Source organism: Rattus norvegicus, chromosome 16 (genome assembly GCF_021556685.1).
Source record: "Rattus norvegicus strain SHRSP/BbbUtx chromosome 16, alternate assembly SHRSP_T2T, whole genome shotgun sequence".
In the NCBI taxonomy this organism is placed as follows: domain Eukaryota; kingdom Metazoa; phylum Chordata; class Mammalia; order Rodentia; family Muridae; genus Rattus; species Rattus norvegicus.
In genome coordinates, this window is record NC_141549.1 from 10,652,501 (window position 1) to 10,672,378 (window position 19,878).

General features: G+C 43.3%; 1 protein-coding gene across 2 annotated transcripts in view; it reads left to right on the forward strand.

The window, feature by feature from the left end:
• The window catches only part of Grid1 (glutamate ionotropic receptor delta type subunit 1), a 753,495-nt gene that overhangs the window by 422,521 nt on the left and 311,096 nt on the right, over positions 1 to 19,878 (forward strand). For both annotated transcript variants that reach the window (NM_024378.3, XM_087589197.1), the window contains 1 exon segment: positions 7,313 to 7,366. In NM_024378.3, the coding sequence (NP_077354.1) occupies positions 7,313 to 7,366 (54 nt within the window).

Sequence of the window (19,878 nt, forward strand, 5' to 3'; positions counted from 1 at the left end):
TTAATTGTTAACTGATGTAGGAGGGCCCCCAGACACAGTGGGCAATCCTCTGGGCAGCTGGTTCTGAGCTATGAAGTGGTAAGCCTGAGCTTGTGAGTGAGTCACCCAGCAGATTCCACAGTGTTTTCTGCTTTAGTTTCCTGCCTTGGGTTCCTGTCCTGCTGGCTTTCAGAGAGGGAGGCATAAATTAAGCAAGTTATACCCTCCCCCCAACTTGCTTTGGCCAGAGAGTTTCATTGCCACAGCTGAAAAGAAACAAGGCTAGACATTTTCTACCAAAAAAACGAGATCCAAAGAAGGTCTGTGGACAAGCCTAAGTTAAGCCGAGGTGTCTTCAACTCTTTACCAAAGACTGCAAGAGTCTGGGAAACACAGTGACTTCAGGTAGTGTATAATAGCTGTTCTCTTCAGGTTTCCTTGTTCTGGACATAGCTTCTGACACTCAGAACGCATGGTGGCCCCATTAGCCAAATGTAAATGGGCTCCAACATCAATGAAGTCATCCACCCTCATCCATCCCTGAGTGTTGATGATGCTTTTGGTGGATGACATTGCACAGGGAGAAGTGTTTCTAAGTAGCACATTGTAGCAAGGGCAGCAGGAGTCTTTAAGTTAGCTCCACGTCTGTCCTTGGGAGAGCGCCAGGCCTTAGACTCCATGGGGGGATGTTCTCAAGTGGTGGAGTTAGGTTTTTAAAAGATGCTAATTGCCCTCAAGCTTTCATTATCCCAGGCTGCCAGTGTTGGGAGGGGGGGTGCCCAGATAAGTGGCCAACAATTAACGCACACATAAATTATCAGTGGCATTTGTACTTTGTAAAACAAACCCTTAGTGATGGAGCTGGAAAGCGTCCGTGTGAAGGTTTTTTTCCACTCCATTTACCAGTCCTGTAGGCCAAGATAACAGAAATGGGCTCGCAACTAAGAACACAGGTGGAATAATGGCCTTGAGCTCTTGAGAACAAATTAGCCCAGGGGATGAAGGCAGGGGACTGCATATAATGGTTTTGTTTCAATACAGGAAATAAGCAAGCAAGGAAACAAACAAACAAACAAACAAACAAACAAATTAAAAACAAAGAACATTTCCTTATTCCACTGTTGTAGGACCTGGCCTAGGTTTGCAGGATAATATACTTTCTCAGGTAATTGTTTGGGCCTTCTGGGAAGCGGTATGACTGAGCTTGGGGCACACAGGCTGGGGCTAACATTCACATTCGTTCTCTGTTGACTACTCTTTACAAAAATCTGGGTGCACATAGATGGGGACGGGGATAAACAAGCCCCATGGGGTCTGAAGTCGTGGAGTTATTGTCCCGAAGTATCCTGGAGGCGCCGTACTAGCTGGCCCCACTGGCCTTTGAAATGCTCACACTTGCTTCTGCATGCCACTCCAAGGACAGTAGCTTATCCAGGCTGCAGATGCATCCCCAGTGTGCTTGTCACCCACATGCTCTTGCCTCCGTATGGAATTGAACCTCATCAGCTCGTAGTCAAGGGGCAGCAGCCAACCCTCTCCAGCCTCAATCTAGGCACGAGGCCTGCTACTGCCCAGGGCCTACTAGGGAGCTTCGAACTGGAGCTTAGCCCCCGTCTCTTTTTCTATTGGGGTGGCCAGAATGGAACTCACTCACTCCTCCTTTCTGAGGAGGCTCACAGGATGACATGTTGAAGTCCTGTGTGCTCTGTCCTGCAGTACTGTTGTTGCCATTGGCCACAGAAAAAGATACTGGAGGTTCATAGCAGGTGGCTGCTTATGAGCAAGGAGAACCCTTCCTATCCACACTTAACTTTCCCAGGCTTGGGAAGAATGCTTGCTCTATGCTCACATTAGCCGAGGTCTACTTACAACAGCATACTTTCATTTCCAGAGGATGACAGTGGGTGTCACCGCGTACGCCCATGCAGTCTACACATACATGAGTGTGCTTGCACACTGCTTCCTTTCACTGGTCATCTGTGTCACTCTTTTCATCGATTCCATTTTTCTGTTAGCACCATCTCCTGCGTCCTCTCTCTGATCAAAAGGGTAGAACACTATACACTTGGTCCCTCTGAAGCCCCATCTCCTCATCTTTATTTTTTTCCAAATTTTGTGTTCACTGGTCTTGACAAGACACATAAATCAGGTACATAGAGAGTCAGTTTGACGATACCTTGCAGGATTCATGATAATGTAGCAGGGTCGCCTGTATCAGGCCAAAGCTTTGGGCCAGAATAGCAGCCCCTCTGTGTTCACCAAGACCTTGGACCTGGCTAGGTCCACGAACTCCTGTAGTTACTTAAGTCTCTGCTTTATCTTAAGGATGGTACCAACAACCACAGCTGTCAGTTCCGGGGAGAAACATAACCAACTTCCTACTTGATGGAGGTGAACTAGTCTCTGCTCTCAGCATGATGCTATCTCTCCTCCACCTCAGACACAAACCTGTAGGATACAGGAGCTGCTGTCCATTTACCTGATTGAACCGGCTCTTCTCTATACATGCCCGCGGTGCCATGTGGCTGGAGAATCCTGTGCTGGGCATGAGAAAGGAGGTCCTGGGCTTTTCTGAGGCCTGGAGAACATAGAACAAGGAGAGCGCGTACCATGTTTCACAGCTGCACACACTCTTTTTTTTTAAATCACCCTTTGACCCTATGATGACAGAGACACAGCACCTCGTCGAGTCATGTGTTTCAGGACATTAAGACAGATGTCAAGGCATGGATAGCAGTTCTCATATGTTAGTAGAGGAGAAGATACTGAGGAATTGTGCACTTAGAGGAGACCCTGGGATGGTGACAAGGCAGGAGAAACAGCAGAAGGGAAGGAGGACTTTAGTAGTGACTGGTCATGTATCAAGCTCCTTTCTAGATTGGCGAAGTAACAGACATGTAAAGACATTTAATTTTTAACATTACCCCAGCCTAAAGCTGTTCATTTCAGGTGGGGATCCCAGAAGCAGGATTTGAGGAGAGGGATCAGATGACATTGAATAAAAGAGTGTTCCCGGAGGGATTCAAACAAGAAAGCCAAGCAGGTACATAGAGATGTGCAACAAGGAAGCAAAGGGTGCCAAGTGACATAATTGTGACCTCATTCGGTAGCTGGATTCTGGAAACAGCTCAGATGACACAGAGACAGGTCCACCAGGGAGCATAACAGCTGGGATCTGCACCTGTGGTACCCTCAGTTCTTGGTTGGGATGTAAAGCCCAAGTAATCATGAGTGCTGGGTATACTCTGGCAGCCTGAGTCTTGGCTGCTGGTGGTGGAGAATGAGCACACAGGGGTCTGGGTAATCAAATATCATCTCTACGATATGAGGGGTTTTGGGCAGAGTAGCACAGCATGGTTGTTACTCAAGTGTTTTGGGTTACAAAAATGTACTTGGAGAGGTGACACAGATCACCAGGGAGCATGCAGCAAAGGTCCTCTACCACACTTGCTTTATGAGTGACTTGTTTCTATCTGCTACAGACATATACGGGAGAAGAAGGGGAAGGGCGGCACTTAGAAGGGGAGCCAGTTATGCTGGGAGGGACCCTGCCCCTTTGGTCTGTGAGCTGGTAAGGCTCATCCCACAGAGCTGGCAGCTCTCTGGTAATTGCGAAGGGCAGTGTGGCTTTGTTCAATCTGTTCCTTCTTACCACCTATGCCAGTCTCTGCGTGAGCTGCGCCCTTTGGAAAAAGGCTGTATCCAAGTGCTATTTATCTCTGTGTGGGAAAAAGAGGCTTAACAAATTAGCTGATGCTTAATTGGTGAGGGAAAGTAGGACAGGGAGGTTGGCCAGTCACCCTGCAGTTTTCTGATCAATTCTCTCTGCTAGTACCTTCCACGTCTGAGTCCGATACCAGGTAAGAAGACTTCTTAGTGGAGCCATGCTCCCACACACTCCCTAGGATCTCCCAGCAATTGACAATCGGCCATTAGCAAAGCTTGCACCTCTCAGCTGCAAAATGCACCTGTTCCTTCAAAGAGCTACAGATTCTATGGGCGAGATCTCAGTTCTCAGGGGCAAGGTGCAAGCTGGATCTTGGAAAGGACTGGGGCTTTTTGCAGGTGGATGCTCTCAGCGAATTATAACCCTCTGTACCAAGGCCAGAGCCTACAGTTTGGAAAACTTTCTAGGGGCTCCTTAAATGCAGTTTAACTTGGGAATCATCACAGTGGATGTCAGCTCAACATCGAGTTGTGCGTCTCACCTATGCTCACCCTCCAAGCCACCACTTATTTTCCAAGCCACTGTTGCCATTGACAACACTGGGGGCACTTCTAATGGACCTTACTGAGACAGCCTATTTCTTCTTGAGTTACTTGAGGGTAAAAAAACTTTTCTTTCACCGTGTCGATCTTCTCTGACTACTAAAGCAATTCACTGTAAATCTACTCTTAGATGCTGCGAAGAGCAACTTGGACTCTTGCACAAGCCAGTTCTTTATTTGGTTAGACACCCACATCATCCTGGCCCAGAAAGAGTTTCTTATTACTTTAAGTGTCTGTTGGCTTAAACTGTCCCCCTTCATGACTAGGATCTAGAATGTGTTTCCTTCCATCACTGGGGGGATGGTGGCCCACTTAGATCAATACCAAGAGTGGAACCAATGCCCAAACCCACTCTAAGCTTTTCTGAAAGTCTTTAGTCTTTACTGTACTGTATTCAAATCTCATCTCCCCATCTGCCATGTCTGCTTTGAGTTCAACCTTGTTGAGCTGCCTCTGTTGAGATTCAGTTTTTTAACGTTGCAGCCTTTGGGAACTTAGGGGAGCCTCCAAGATCTGTGTCATATCCTAAGAGGGTGATGTAACCAATGAGTATTGCAGGAATGTTTAAAGGTTAGAGATTGAGTCCAGCAAGGACCCAGTGATGTGTTCACAGTATTTAGATCATCTTCCTGTACTTTTTCCTTATCCTCATCATCTTAGGTATCCAAGGGCATCTGTGGTAGTCTGCATATCGAGAAGAGAGAGATTCTAGGCTGGGTAGTCAAGACCCTACCCCAAGGCTGTCTCCATTTCAACACTAGTAATTCAGGGTCCTTAAGATACTGTATCTTGGGTCTTATAAGCTTCTTTGGAAACAGCCTGGCTTTTCAGGCTTGCATAACGGGATGGGAAGTGTTTCAAGATACAGCACCATTGTACAGAGAAGCCTTTGGTCTCTCTGAGGTTCACTTCTTTCCAAAGGCATAGACCAGTCCTCAGAGCCTTCTTCCTGGGGTGGGCAGGGATCTGTTTATCCCAGGGGATATAATGTTCATGGAGTCAGGGTCGTATAGCCAAAGAATATAGGATAGATATGAATGAAAGGAGGATTGAAGATGGACCTTTCGAGGACTAAAATGACCATCTTTCTTTCTAACTTTGTGATCTGTGAACTTCTTGGGACATTTTTGGACTTCAGTCTCTGAACCTTCTCTGGCCTCATGGGCTGCATAGCTTTGCTCACAGGAGAGGGGCAGGTGTTATTTATATCTTATACATGACTTCACTAGACAAACGATAGTGGGCAGGGTCATTTTCTTCTCTTTCAGACTCTTTACAGCTCATCTTTTCATAGCCTGGAAGTCTCTCATTCTTAGGCTATAGACGTCTATCTATGTTCTTCAGCATGAGCAGGCTGGGAAAAGCTCAGTGCCTGTGCTCAGTGCCCTACAATCTTGTCTGGTAAGGACTGGTGGGCTGGGATTCTCCTGGGCACTTTATGATCTCTCTTCTCATCATCTACTGTGTTCCCCAATCCAATTTGTTGTTCCCATGGAGTACAGCCCGACAGAGCTCTGTGCTCTGATAGTGTGGTGGGTACCTCCTCACCACAAAGGCCTGATGCTCTGACACCAACCATTACACCTCCTTGTTAAGAACAATTACTTCTGTACTTACAGATAAGAAAATGTAAATCTGATATATCAATAAGTTAGCGATGAGAATTTTTACCTGATATGCACTTCCCAATGTGATTTTAATTAAAAACATCTGTCTGATATGCATGTGTAGATATGTGTTTGCATGATATGACTATAGAAGCTTCTGTAAGGGGCCACTTCAATTTCCAGTGGATGAATCTGGGTGAATAAATGGGGAATTTTTAGTCCGTGGGCACGTTGTTTTAAAACGAGAAAGTATTATGGAGAGATTTTAATTAAGTATCTTAATTTGCCTATATTTTTTAAATCAAAAGAGTAATAAAAATTACATTACCAAAATGTGAAAAAAACGTAAGAAGGAAAGGAGTAAATCGGAAAGCTCTTTCCCAGGTTCATAGATGGGTTGGCACGATGCCCGGTGCTCAGCAAGCTCTTGGCACATGCTCGCCGTGAGCGTTCTTACAGGACATGCTTGCAAGCCATCAATCCCTTCCAATTCTTTCAGCCTGCTGGCTTTTCCAATGCAAGGAGTGAGAAAGCACCCATAAATACATACAAAGGAGCCAGGCATTGTGGTGCATGTGTGTAATCCCAGCCCTTGGGGGTTGGATGCAGGAGGATCAGGAGTTCGAGGCTTGGGTACACGGTGGGTTTTAGACTGGCCTTTTCTCTGTTCTTATATAAAAGGACCCCCCACCCAAACAAAACAACACACAAGCAAACGAGTTTAAAGTATGCAAACAAAACAAGGATTTCCTCTGCCGCTGCCTACCACTTATTCACACGTAAGCTATGTTATTGAATGCTTACTGTGTGTTGTCGCAGAGCAAAGTTCTGGGACACGGCTCTCATCTTTACCTTGTGGGGTCCTCACCTAACCTGGCAGAGAAAATAGACAATGAGGAGTAATAAACTGGCGGCCATTTACACACGAGTGGCAAGCGCTGTGACAAAGCTGGAATTGTGGAAATGGGCCCCTCCTCTATAACTGCAAGGAATCCACTTCCGTAGATCCTAAACCATGAGTGAAAAGCAGCCCCAGAGTTCAGCCACTGTCTTCCATTTTCCTGGTGTTGCCCAGCACAGCTGGGTGAGCTGCCATGAATCCAGCATTAGTTCCCTCACTCTGTAGTTTTGTGTGATGATGAATGCTACCCTAAAGTGCTCCTTTGGAAAGGAATTTACATGCCTTCTCGGGGAAGGGAGGCTATGCCTGTACCTGTGGCCCGTGGCGCCTGCAGGACTAGGGCCTCTATCCTTGCTCTGGGCTGGTGCAGAAGAACATGGGAGAGCAGATGGTGTCTCTAGTGATCCAGAGTGGGCCCCAGGGGTTCGGCATGTTCTGTGAGGAATAATTTCTTGGGAAAAAAAAGTATTTATAAAAACATATCTCAGCAATGATCCCGTGTGTCTGCTGGTTTCTGCCTTGCTCCTGTTCACTTATATTCTGTCTCTCTTTGCAGGCTGTGGAGACCAACTTGGCTTCCAAGGACAGCCACTGGGTCTTCGTGAATGAGGTAAGAGTCCCAGAGTGGTGATGGGTGTGGCCAACCCTGACCCCTATCCCAGGAGAAAGCTCAGAACAATGCTTTCAAGTCCAATCCTGATTTGGGGAGCTGAAATGGATCCTGTTTTTCCATTTTGCCAAGGCAAGAGGTCAGAGAACTGGACTTGGCCTGCCGAGATGCTTAATGGGACCGAGCAGAGGAGTCGAGACCTGAGTCGATGAGACTGTCAACATCAGAGAAGGGTTTCATACTTTATGTAAAGGGGATGAGGCAAGGCAGACAGTCCCTTAGGAGCCAGGCCTGGCAGCCTGGATCAAGCTATAAAATAAATACATATGGCAGGGCAAAGGAATTGGGAGAGAATAGAGGCCCTGTCTCGTGCAGAATATTACAAGTGTGTAAGAGTGTTATGTGAGTGTGTCTGAGTGTGAGCAGGAGTGTATATGTTTCTAAGAGTGTACATATGTGACAATGGAATGGCTTAAATGCATGCACATACATATGTTTGAGAAGCTTTATGTATGGGAGTATGTAGTACATATGTATGTATATGTATGTATATGAATTGTGTGCATATGAGTGTTAATGTATGTCTATATTCATGAGAGTCGATATTTACAGATGTCTATACATGTACAGGTGTTTATTGTGAGAGTACCTGTAGGTTTGTGAGTATGAATATGTGAATGTACATTTGTGAATGTATGTATGAGCATGTATGTGTGAGTTGTTCATACATGTGATTTAGTATGGATGTGTGTGAACTGCATTCTATGTGTGGATATGTGAGTTGTATGTGAATATATGCATATGAGTATGTATGTATTTATAGTGCACATTAGTATAGTTGGGAGGCTGTATGTGTAGGAATAATATATGTGCATGTGTATATGCACATGAGTGTACAGACACATGTATGTATGTATAAATATGTGGGAATATACATATATGGTTATGACATTTGTACGCCCATGCAAATGTATAGGTGTATTTGAGTGTGTGTGCGTTTGTGCATGTGTGTGTGGTCTGTGTATGTGTATACGTAATACACTCATCCAAGAAAAGTTAGAAGGCAGTGCATTTAGGTCTGGCCACACCACTCGTTTGGCCTCAGGGGTGAATGGGACAGTGAGATGTTACTCATCAGAAATACCACCCTGCCAGCCTATACTGAAGCTGTGGCACAGAGTGACCTATTGTCACATGATCCCAGCTTTTCTGAAGAGCCTTCTGCCCACAGGCTCTTTCAGGAAGCAGAGCCAAGGCAGCCTGTGTGATCTCCACATGTTGTTTCAATGAAACAGGCATGTAAGTGTTTCTTGGTTTTGCCTTCAGTGGGGGAACGCGGCCTTTAGCTGCTACTAAATTAGCTGATCAATTTCTAATGACTCCGTTCTGGAGGATCCAGGGTTTATTATGTGGGTAATTTCTTCTTTTATGATGTGTATTTCTTCATTAGCACAGGGCTAATATGGCTGAGATCCACTTTGGGTGGCTGTTGTTAACAATGGCAGCTAGCACCACACACTAGCTGCTTGCTGGGCCCACTGCTGATGGCTTTCCTCTGTGGATTCTTATCCTATGAGTTCCCCGTCTCATGGGCCAGCCAGGGCCCTGCAGTGGCTGCTCATTTCCCTCGGGGCGGTTCCATGACTGTCTTGGTAATTAGAAGAGGGATGCGACCACCCCACCCTGCTCTTCAGAACCGGCTTGAGGCTTCATTGATCCCCAGCAAGTTTTGATTCTCTGGGCTTTGCTGCCTCTATGCAGGCTCTTCAAAGCCCCGTGTCCTTTGTTCCAGTGAAAGGACGCATTCCATGTGTCCCAGAAGTCAAATGTCTGGTGCCGGTTTTACGGTTTTGATGACTCCGTCGCAGTGAATAGCCAGTGTTTCTCTGTAGCCAGGCTTCAGAAACTGGCCTGCTTTACATTTTAAAGACTTCACTTCCTTCTTCTGCCTCCCTACCTATCCCCAGGATGTTGGTTCGGTCTGTGTCTGTCTCTCCAGCCTGACTCCCTCTTCAGGGCTGATCTTAACTGCAGAGACCACAGTAGGAGGTGCTTTGGGGCTACTTCCCCCTCTTAGGCACCCGGGTATTTTGGAGGAAACTTGAACCCAGAGCTTAGAGTCAGCAGGAGACAGGCGTAGGATGGGGAACTGTAGAGCCAACACAGATCACCCACAGGAGCAGGTCTCTGCAGCACCACAGAGACTACACGCTCACCTTGGCCGGCCAGAAAGAACACATTGATCTAAGAACCTTGACATAAACGTATCTTTCTTCAGAAGGTAGGGGATTTAGGGAGCCTCTACTCCCTTCTGTCTAGCTTCTTTTTCCAGGAAGTCTCTTTTTCTTGAAAGGCACAGGGCAGCAGCCCCCGTTTCTGATCACTTGGACATGTCGGGTACTTGTCAATCACTTCTCCCTTGTTGACCCCGCTACTGCTCACCAGTAGCCCTGCTGGCAGCTCTCCTCATCATTCCTGTTTCATAGTCAGGGAGACAGAAGTTGCAGGAGTTGAATCAATTTCTCACAGTCATATAGACATTATATGTTGTTGGTGGGGTTCTTTTATCCCTGATTTTTTTGTGCGTGTACACATTTTTGCCAGTGTAGGTGAGTATGGGCGTGTGTGTGTGTGTGTGAAGGCCTGAAGTTGATGTTGGGCATAAACCACAATGACCCTTCCACCTTATTCACTGAGGAAGGATCACTCAGTCAAACCCAGGGCTCTCTGTCTAGTCAGCTTGCTCTAGGGATCTGAGTCAGGAACTACAAAGTGAGCTTCCATGACCACCCAGACTTTCTGTGATTTTCTCGGGAATCTGAACTCAGGCTTTCATGGCAGGCGCTTTCATCCCTGGAGCAGCTCCATGTTCCTGCTGGAGAATTCTTTAGGAAGATCAGCTAGCTCTAAAGCTCAGTCTGTCAGTGACATCTTGGGGCTAATGGCTTTGGCAAAGATCCAGCGCTTGTAGTCAGAATCTTCTGAAAAGCCAATCAGCAGGGCTCATGCATACATGACAGCGGGGACGCTCTTCGGCTGACCTCTAGCCTCAGCATATGGTCATTCTTGAAGACTTCATTCCAAAGGTAGAGACTCCGATAAAGTCATGACCCCAAATCCCGATGTAGCATATGGTTAATGACGGCGATGCTTTCTAAACGACATGTCAGGTTAGCTACAGGGCCAGCCACATTGAGGGTGTTATCTCTTGTTTAAGTGTGGTCCCAAAGTGGGCCAAAAAGCTCTCTCCTTCCTGCAGGGTTGTAGCTTTTTAAGCACTATAGAATTCAGGCTGACCAAACATAGAGCCACAAATAGTTGCTGTTCTTTGTACATTGTGACTAGTAGTAAAATAAGGGGGAAAAATTTGAAGAATCAAGGGGTCAGGCATTTGATAAAAACTCACTTTCCAACCTCAACCTGTGTGTGTGTGTGTGTCCATGTGTGTGTCCATGTGTGTATAAGTGTATATGTGCATATATATGTGAAGGCCAGAGGCCAATATCAGGGATTGTTTCTCAAATGCCATCCACCTTGATTTTCTTTCTTTCTTTTTTTTTTTTTTGAAGCAGGGTTTTGTATTAGCTTGGAGCTCAGCACTCATGTTAGGCTGCTGGGCAGTGAGCCCTAGGAATCCATCTGCCTCTGCCTCCCCAGAACTGGGTTTACAAGTATGCCACCATCGTTCTATATTTAACTGCTTTATGTATTTTTCTTTTCCTTGATTCGGGGTAAACATTCAAGGACACGTGTTTTTGTTTGTGTTCTTTGTGTGGTGGTTTTCTTAATATATCTACTTGTTTACTAGTGAGTTTTGTTGCATTTTACAATCCTGTTTTGTTGTTGTTGTATTTGTTTGTTTGTTGTTCGGTTTTGCTTTTGAGAAGAGACAGTTGGTTTCTGAACTTGTGAACCTCTCTGGGAGATTCAGTGACTCTGGGTTCTACTGTGAGACACTGGCAAACAGAGATAGTTTTATGTTTTAATTGATTGATTAAGTCACAAGGACATGTGAAAAGGAGTGAACCGTTAGATGAGCAAACTGTGAGTTCATGGAGGACACAGCCAGATCTGGTTCATTAATGAGTCTTCAATGCCCCGTGTAGAAAATAGATCGGTCAAAGATTGGACTGAAGGTAGATCAATCTAGACAGTGATGAGCAGGCTGCATTGGTGAGCCCTTCACAGTCTGTGTCAGAGAAAGAAAGCAACAATTAAAGATGGAGATGTTAGTTCACGCACTTGAGCCTGGTTCTGTTGGATGGCCTCTGGGGCCTCTGTCAGCTGGAGTGAGAGCCTTCTCTTTATTTAGCTCCATCACATCCCAAGTGAGAGGTCTTCATGGCTTGTCCACTGACACATGGTGTCCTTTGTAGTAGCTAGACTCTGTACAAAGAGGATGATGGATTCCCACGAAGCTGCGCCCAGGAAGGAAACATGTAGTTTGTGGTGAGTCCTCTTGGGAACTTTCTGCACAAGATTGTATGGATTGCACAGTGTGACTGTCAGGCTTCTGAAGGACTCCATGTAGGACAATGGTTACCATGATAGGGATGGTAACTGTTCAATCTGATGCTTGACCGCAGACTTCTTTGGACACATTCTTCCTGACGTATGCCTGTTACACAGTCGGATGGAAACACTTAAAGATGTTTGATAAACAATGTAGATGCACATGTTATTTGCGCTTAGTGATGGTGGGTTGTCAGAACCCAGGAAAAGGTGGGTTTTTAGAAGCAGGAAGGCATAGTCATTTACATTACTCTTATATTGTAGCACATACCAATGACTGTCATAGCCTTGTTTTTTTTTCTAAATCTTGTTCTTAAAGCTCTGGACCCAGAGCCCTAGCTATTTTACTGATGCTTCTTCCTCCTACCATAGACAACATGGGGACCTGTTTCTCACCTGAAGATCAACATGACTGTCTCAGAACTCCTTGTCCTTCCCCAAACCTATTTCTTGCTAGTGTCCTTGACCTTAGACAGTATGCCGTGCTCTGTCTGACTCCAGCAGTAGGAAGTAGCTTACATTATGTTGACTGCACAGCCTGCTGCAGGATGACCCTACTTCACATTTCCATTATTTTTTTGTTTCTTACCACTATTCCATTGTGTCATGGGTCATGTCTGTGGGGGAATGGTGACTCCTCTTATTTTCCCTTCCTGGCTCTAGGCCTTCCCTAGGACTTTTTTGACTTCTATCCCCTCCCCAAATCTCATACCATCTTGAATTCCTCATGGAGCTTTGCATTATTCGTGATTGATTGATTCACTTTCTTAACAGCCTGTAAGTGCTGACCTGAATCTCATTCCTACCCTTCTCTGGAAGCTTCTAGCATGAACAATGACACCTGAGGAGTCATTTCTGGTTGAGCCTCCTACCTACTTCTGGCTGGCTTCCTTTGGCTCTTCTTGTCTAATTGCCTAAATGTGGAGAAAGAGGCACTGACAAAAATCCAATCTTCCATGGCCTAGAGAACTATGGTGATCTTCTACAAGAGCTACAGCTGTCCAGTCCTCTTGCTGCACTGCACCCATTATTTCTCAGCATGCATGATTAGGGGCAAACACTGTTTCACCAGAGGACCACCGAAGCTTCACTTGCCTTGGGTGGAGTCTCTGGCAGGCAGCAGAATAGTCAGGGAAAGCACTGGTAAAACTTCCTGTAGAAACTCCAGTTCATATACTGGGAAGCTTTGTGGGAATGGAGTCTGTGATCAAATGGTGAATAACTTGAGAGTTAAATAGTGTGGCGAGGTACTTGGGAGGCAGAGGCACAAACAGCTGGATCTCTCTTAGAGGACCAGCCCTGTCTATACAGTGAGTTCCAGCCTAGCTAAGGTTTCATATTGAGACCTTGTCTCAAAGCAGACAAACAAACAAATAGTAAAATAATTAGAAATAGCTATAATTTTCAGGTTTGCTTAGGTCACAGCATGGCATACCTTTACCTTTCTATGTATAATATAGTGAACACTGTCTGTCCCATGCATCTTATCCTACTAAACATCTTTTGAGCTCCATATGCTCACCTTCGCTGGAGCAGGCTATGGGCAGGTGGTACAGTAGCAGTCTTGAAAGGAAGTCCTGTCTATGGGGCTGCTTCAACTAGCCCTTAAGTTTTTTTTCTCAGATAGATGTCACATCAGCTTGTGGACCTCTTTGGTGCTCTATCCCTAGAATATTCTCTACACTTTTAAATCAGGTCCCACCCCATTTAATTACTGTCACTGGTTGCTGACCAATGTGAGGAAAACTCTGCCAACAGTCTAGGAGGCATCATCAGACTTTCATGACTTTCCTATGCAGAATGTTTACAGAGGGTAAAGGCATTGATATGGGAGGTTGCTATGGGAAAAGATGCCAAGACTAAGTGAAAAACAAAACAAAACAAAACAAAAGCACACACAAAAGTAGGACACAGAAAGGTAGAACACACCAAAGCTGACTCCCACATTTAAGAAATCTCTGTTTAGGATGCACAGAGAAGGAGGCTATGATTTTTTTTCCCTTTTGTTTGGAAGATTTTAGTTCTGTTTGAATATTAAGTCCCTGTACTATTTGCCATCTTTAATTTTAATTCCATGTTTCTCAAAACCAATCTGTTTGTTGTAACATATTCAGTTGTTTCACTCCATAGTCACACTGAGAAGTCTTTGAGAACCCACACCACATTGTACCCATCTCTGTGGGCCTGGCTCAGAATTCCAGAATGAGGACTAGGTATCACCATTTATCAGATGTTAGATAGAGCCAAGAGCTAATTTATTACATTTGTTAATTTTGTATGTGGATGTGTGTTTGTCGCACAGTGTGCATGTAGAGGTCAGACTACAATTGTATGACTCAGTTCTTCCTCTATTATACAGGGAATCTAACTTAAGTCATCAGGGTGGATGATAAGAGCCTTCACCCACTAAGTCCTATCACTGGCCCAGCAATGCTTTGATTATCACTTCTATTCTTTATTAAAAATTGACAGTGTTAGTGAGCTTTGACATACAACAATACAACATACTTAAGTGTACACATTGAGTTTGACATATGTATACATTGATGAGTCAAAGTTTCAATGAAGATGGTAAACATGTCCACCACACACAGTGCCCTTATACCCCTTTATATTTCACTTACTTCTCTCTGATCTTTATAATTCTTTAGACAACTGATGATATGCTCTTCTTGGCAGTATTCTGGTTAATTTTATTGTGAAGTGACACAATCTAGAGTTAGGAGTAATGAGGGAACCTCAGTTGAAATATTGCCTCTGTCAGATTGGCTTGGCCATGAGTGTGAGAGTTTATCTTGATTAAGGTAAGTATGGGAGAACTGACCCCACATGGGCAGTGGCATTTCTCAGCAGGTTGGCCCTAGTTGTCTAAGAAAACTAGCTGAGCATGTGTTAGTGAGCAAGCCAGAAAATGAATCATAAGCAGTGTTCCCTAGGTTCTGCTTCTACCTTTAGGTTCCTGCCTTGAATTCCCATCTGACTTCTGTCAGTGATAGAGTATGACCTGGAAGTATAAGATGAAATAAATCTTCCCCCTCCAAGTTGCTTTTGATCATGGTGTTTATCACAATAAACAAGTAATAAGCATAGTCCCTGTTGCTGATTACTATCTTCTGGTGATTTCCATCAACTGAACACTTCAGTATATATTCTTCATTTTCTTTTGTATGGCTTTATTCACATATAGGTATCTTAAAAATAAAAATAATTTGTTTTCTGAGGAGGAATATTCAACAGTACAAGTAAATCACACTTACAGATGGATACTTCAAGTCTAGACAATACATATAGTGCTGTTAGGGATTGACTTGTTCACTGGTCTATTGTTGTAAAGATACACAATGATTAAGGCATCTGTTGTAAAAGAAAGCATATAAGTGGGGGGGTTTCTTACAGTTTTAGAGGTTTAGTATATATTATTATCATGGCAGGAAGCATCATGACATTTAGGCAGACATGGGGGGTCAGTAACTGAGAACTACATCTTGATTTGTAGGCAGAGAGAGAGAGAGAGAGAGAGAGAGAGAGAGAGAGAGAGAGAGAGAGAGAGAGAGAAGGAAGAAGAAGAAGAAGAAGAAGAAGAAGAAGAAGAAGAAGAAGAAGAAGAAGAAGAAGAAGAAGAAGAAGAAGAATTCGAGAGGAGAGGAGAGAAGAGAGGGGAAGAGAGAGGAAGAGAGGGGAGAGAGAATGTGAACTTGTATGTCTGGTCTTGGCATGGGCTTTTGAAATCTCAAAGCCAACCCCCAGTGACACATTTCTTCCAGAAGGTCAACCTCCTAATCCTTATAATCTTTTTAAATAATACTACTCCCTGTGATTAATCATTCAAATATATGAACCTACAGAGCTATCTATTCTTATTCAAATCACCACATTCCACTACCTGGACCCCATAGGCTTGTAGTCGTGTCATAGTGCAAATTGCATTTAGTCTAACTTCAAAAGTCCCCATAGTTGTTCAATCTCAACACTTTAAAGGTTCAAGATTCAAACTCTCTTCTGAGACTCATGATATTGTCTTAACTGTAAATCCTGTGAAAATAAAAATGAAAAAAGAAAATCTATACTTCAAATATATAATGGCATAGAATATGTATTACATTAACAGTTCAAAGGGGAGGAAAAGGAGCATAGTGAGGAACTACTGGAATAAACCATGACCCAATACTAGCAGAACAATCTTCAAATTCAGCATTTCTTTGTCTGACATCAGTGTGTTCTTTGTATCTCTGTTTCAGCTTTGTTGACTAGAACATACATCCCTCTCTTGAGCTAGTTATATATCTGTTAGTAGCTCTCCTTGGAAGGTATCCCATGACTTTTTTTGCATCTGCAACATCTTGAGGTCTGTAAATATTCTAGGCTTCACCTTCACAGCTTCATGCAATGGCCTCTCTAAGCCTCCAAGCAGGGACACTCCTGATACATATCTGTCCTTAATGTCCTGGCTTTCTTTAGCTTTAACAACTTCTTTTTGTATTCTTAATCCTCAATCTAGACCCATGTGGCTAAAGCTGCCAAGTTCCCTGATTGCAAAGGCTGAAACTTGGCTTCTTTTTTTGAATACATTTTCATCAGCTTTCTGTTTTTAATGGTTTCCTCCACTGCTTAATCTTTTCTTTAATTCTTTTTTACAAGTTGGAAGCATAGCTGTGTGGGGTCTTGCCCTGAGTCAGGACTCCCTTTATTCTATTTAGCATAGTCTTTTCTTTAAAACTCTTGCTTCCTTGAGCATGAACTTTAGCTCCATTACATTTCCTAGTGTTCCTGGTTTTCCTTTTCCTCCTCAAACTGTACATTTTGAATTTTTCCTTCCTCAGCTTGCTCCTTTTCATTTTAGATCTGCAAAAGAGTAGCCACTAATAACCATATGACATATTCAATATTAGGCTGTCTTGAAATCTCCTCTGCCAATCCCATTAATCTAAAAGTCTTCACTTTAGTTTCAGGTAGATTTTTAGGACAAGGTCCCATTCTTTGCCCAAATATCATAAAAATGACCTTTAGATCAATTACTATTATTCTTCACCTCTGAAACTTCTTGAGATGAGCTCTCATAGCCCACATTGCCTTTAGTACCATTGTCTTTATGTTCCTACTAGCTAGGATAGTCCTTTAATCCTCACCTAAAGATTCTAGCCACTTTCCTAGTCCAAAGTTCCAAAGTCTTCCATGTTCCTTTAATAGCATGGTCAGGCCTGCCACAGCAATACCCCAGTCCCTGGTAGCAACTTCTGTCTTAGTCACTGTTCTATTGCTGTGAAAAACCACAATGATCAGGGTAACTGACATAGAAAAAGCATTTAATTGAGGGCTCCCTTACAGTTTCAGAGGTTTGATCCATCATTATCATGGCAGGAAGCATGACAGTGTACAGTCAGATGCTGGAGCAGTTGTTGAGAATTATATCTTTAACAATAGGAAGTGAGAATCTGGTTCTGGTGTGAGTGATTGAAAACTCAGTCTATCCCCAACAAGGCTACACTTTCTAATATTTAATAGTGCTACTCCCTGATGACTAAATATTAAAATATATGAGCCTATGATTCATTATTATTCAAACTAACCCCCCACACACATGTCTTTGCATGAATGTATGCTTTTATTTTATAGGGAGGTATAATTTTTTCTTTTTTGGATTTTTAAAATTTACATTTCAAATGTTATCCCAATTCCTGGTTACCTCTCCAGAAACCCGCTATCTAGCCCTGCTTCTATGAGGGTGCTCCCCAACCCATGCACCTACTCCCTCCCACCTCCCCGCCCTGACATTCCCCTACACTGGGACATCTAGCCTTGACAGGGGCATGGGCCTCTCCTCCCATTGATGCCGGACAATGCCATCCTCTACTACATATGCAGATGGAGCCATAGGTCTATCCCTGTGTACTCTTGGGATGGTGGTTTAGTCCCTGAGATCTCTGGTGTGTCTGGTTGGTTGATATTGTTCTTCTTATGGGGTTGCAAACCCCCTCAGCTCCTTCAATCCTTTCTCTAACTCCTCCAATGGGGACCCAATTCTCAGTTCAGTGGTTGGCTGCAAGCATTAGCATTCTCTGGCGGAACCTCTCAGGAGATAGCTATATCAGGCTTCTGTCAGCATGCACCTCTTGGCATCAGAATATTGTCTCAGTTTGGTGACTGTGTATATATGCTCTGGATCCCCAGGTGGGGCAGTCTCTGGATGGCCTTTCCTTTAGTCTGTGCTTCACACTTTGCCTCTATATTTCCTCCTGTGAGTATTTTTGTTCTCTCTTCTAAGAAGGACTGAAGCATCTGTATTTTGGTCTTCCTTCTTCTTGAGCTTCATGTAGTCTGTGAATTGTATCTTGGGTATTCTAAACTTTGGGGCTAATATCTACTTATCAGTGAGTGCATACCATATGTGTTCTTTTGCGATTGGGTTACCTCACTGAGTATGATATTTTCTAGTTCCATCCATTTGCCTATGAATTTCATGAAGTCATTGTTTTTAATAACTGAGTTGTACTCCATTGTAAATGTACCACATTTTCTGTATGCATTCCTCTGTTGAAGGACATCTGGGTTCTTTCCAGTTTCTGGCTATTATAAAGAAGGCTTCTATGAACATAGTAGAGCATGTGTCCTTGTTATATGTTGGGACATCTTTTGGATATATGACCAGAAGTGTTATAGCTGGGTCCTCGGGTAGTACTATGTCCGATTTTCCGAGGAACTGCCAGAATTATTGTACCAGCTTGCAATCCCACCAACAATGGCGGAGTGTTCCTCTTTCTCCACATCCTCAACAGTATCTGTTATCATCTGAGTTTTTGATCTTAGCCATTCTGACTGGTGTGAGGTAGAATCTCAGGGTTGCTTTGATTTGCATTTCCCTGATGACTAAGGATGTTGAACATTTGTTTAGGTGCTCCTCAGCCATTCCATATTCCTCCGCTGAGAATTCTTTGTTTAGCTCTGTACCCCATTTTTAATAGGGTTATTTGGCTCTCTGGAGTTTTATTTCTTGAGTTCTTTGTATATATTAGATATTAGGCCTCTATCAGATATAGGATTGGTAAAGATCTTTTCCCAATCTGTTGGTTGGGGAAGTGTATTCTTAAAGTTTATTTATTATATGTGGTGTCTGATAGTTCTCTTTGTAGTAGTTTTAGTTTTAATTTCACTGAGGATTAATGATATTGAAAATCTTTCTTTCCTTTGGCTGCTTTTTGGCACTTTCTCCCTTCCTGTGTCTCTAGCTCTTCTTCCTCCTTTGGTAATGTCAGAAGCCAGGACCTTGTACATGCTAGACATAAGTTCTCATGATGAGCTATCTCTTCAAGCATATATCCATAGATCTGCCTAAGTAAAGTATTTGCTTAAACCTTGTACCTGTATTTTTTGAATTATATCTTTTAAATGAGTTTTGAAAGATACTTACATTTTTATGCAAAATCCTTTACTGAATAAATACTTTGCAAATATTTCCAGCTTGTCTATGGCTGTTTTTTCATTATAATACTGTCTTTATGAATGACAGACCTTTTTATGTTGATGAAGTGCAACTTGTCAATTTATTCTTTTGTGGATCGTGCTTTTAACGTAGCAACTGAAAATTTTCTTAACATTCTATTCTAGACAGTTCTGGTTTTTCTTCTATCTTTATACCAATTGCACATTGTTTGACTTAAAATTGCTTTATAGTAAAATTTGAATCACAATTTTTGGACTTCCATTTTTTTTTAAAGTTGAACTGCACTAGGCCATTAGAATTTTTCGTATGGAGTCCAGAATTAGCTTGTTACTGATTAAATTTGTCACTAATACAAAAAGATGCCTGGGCTTCCATGTGTGATTGGATTTAATCTACAATAGAATTCAGAGAGAATCGCCATCTCAATGGAATCGAGTCTTCTCATTCAAGATGTATTTCTCTCCACTTATTTAAACTGTTCTACAGTCTTCTGAACAATAGTTTATTGTCTGCGGTGTTCAGATTTGTCAGATTTTTATGTCAATATTTTATATTGTTGATC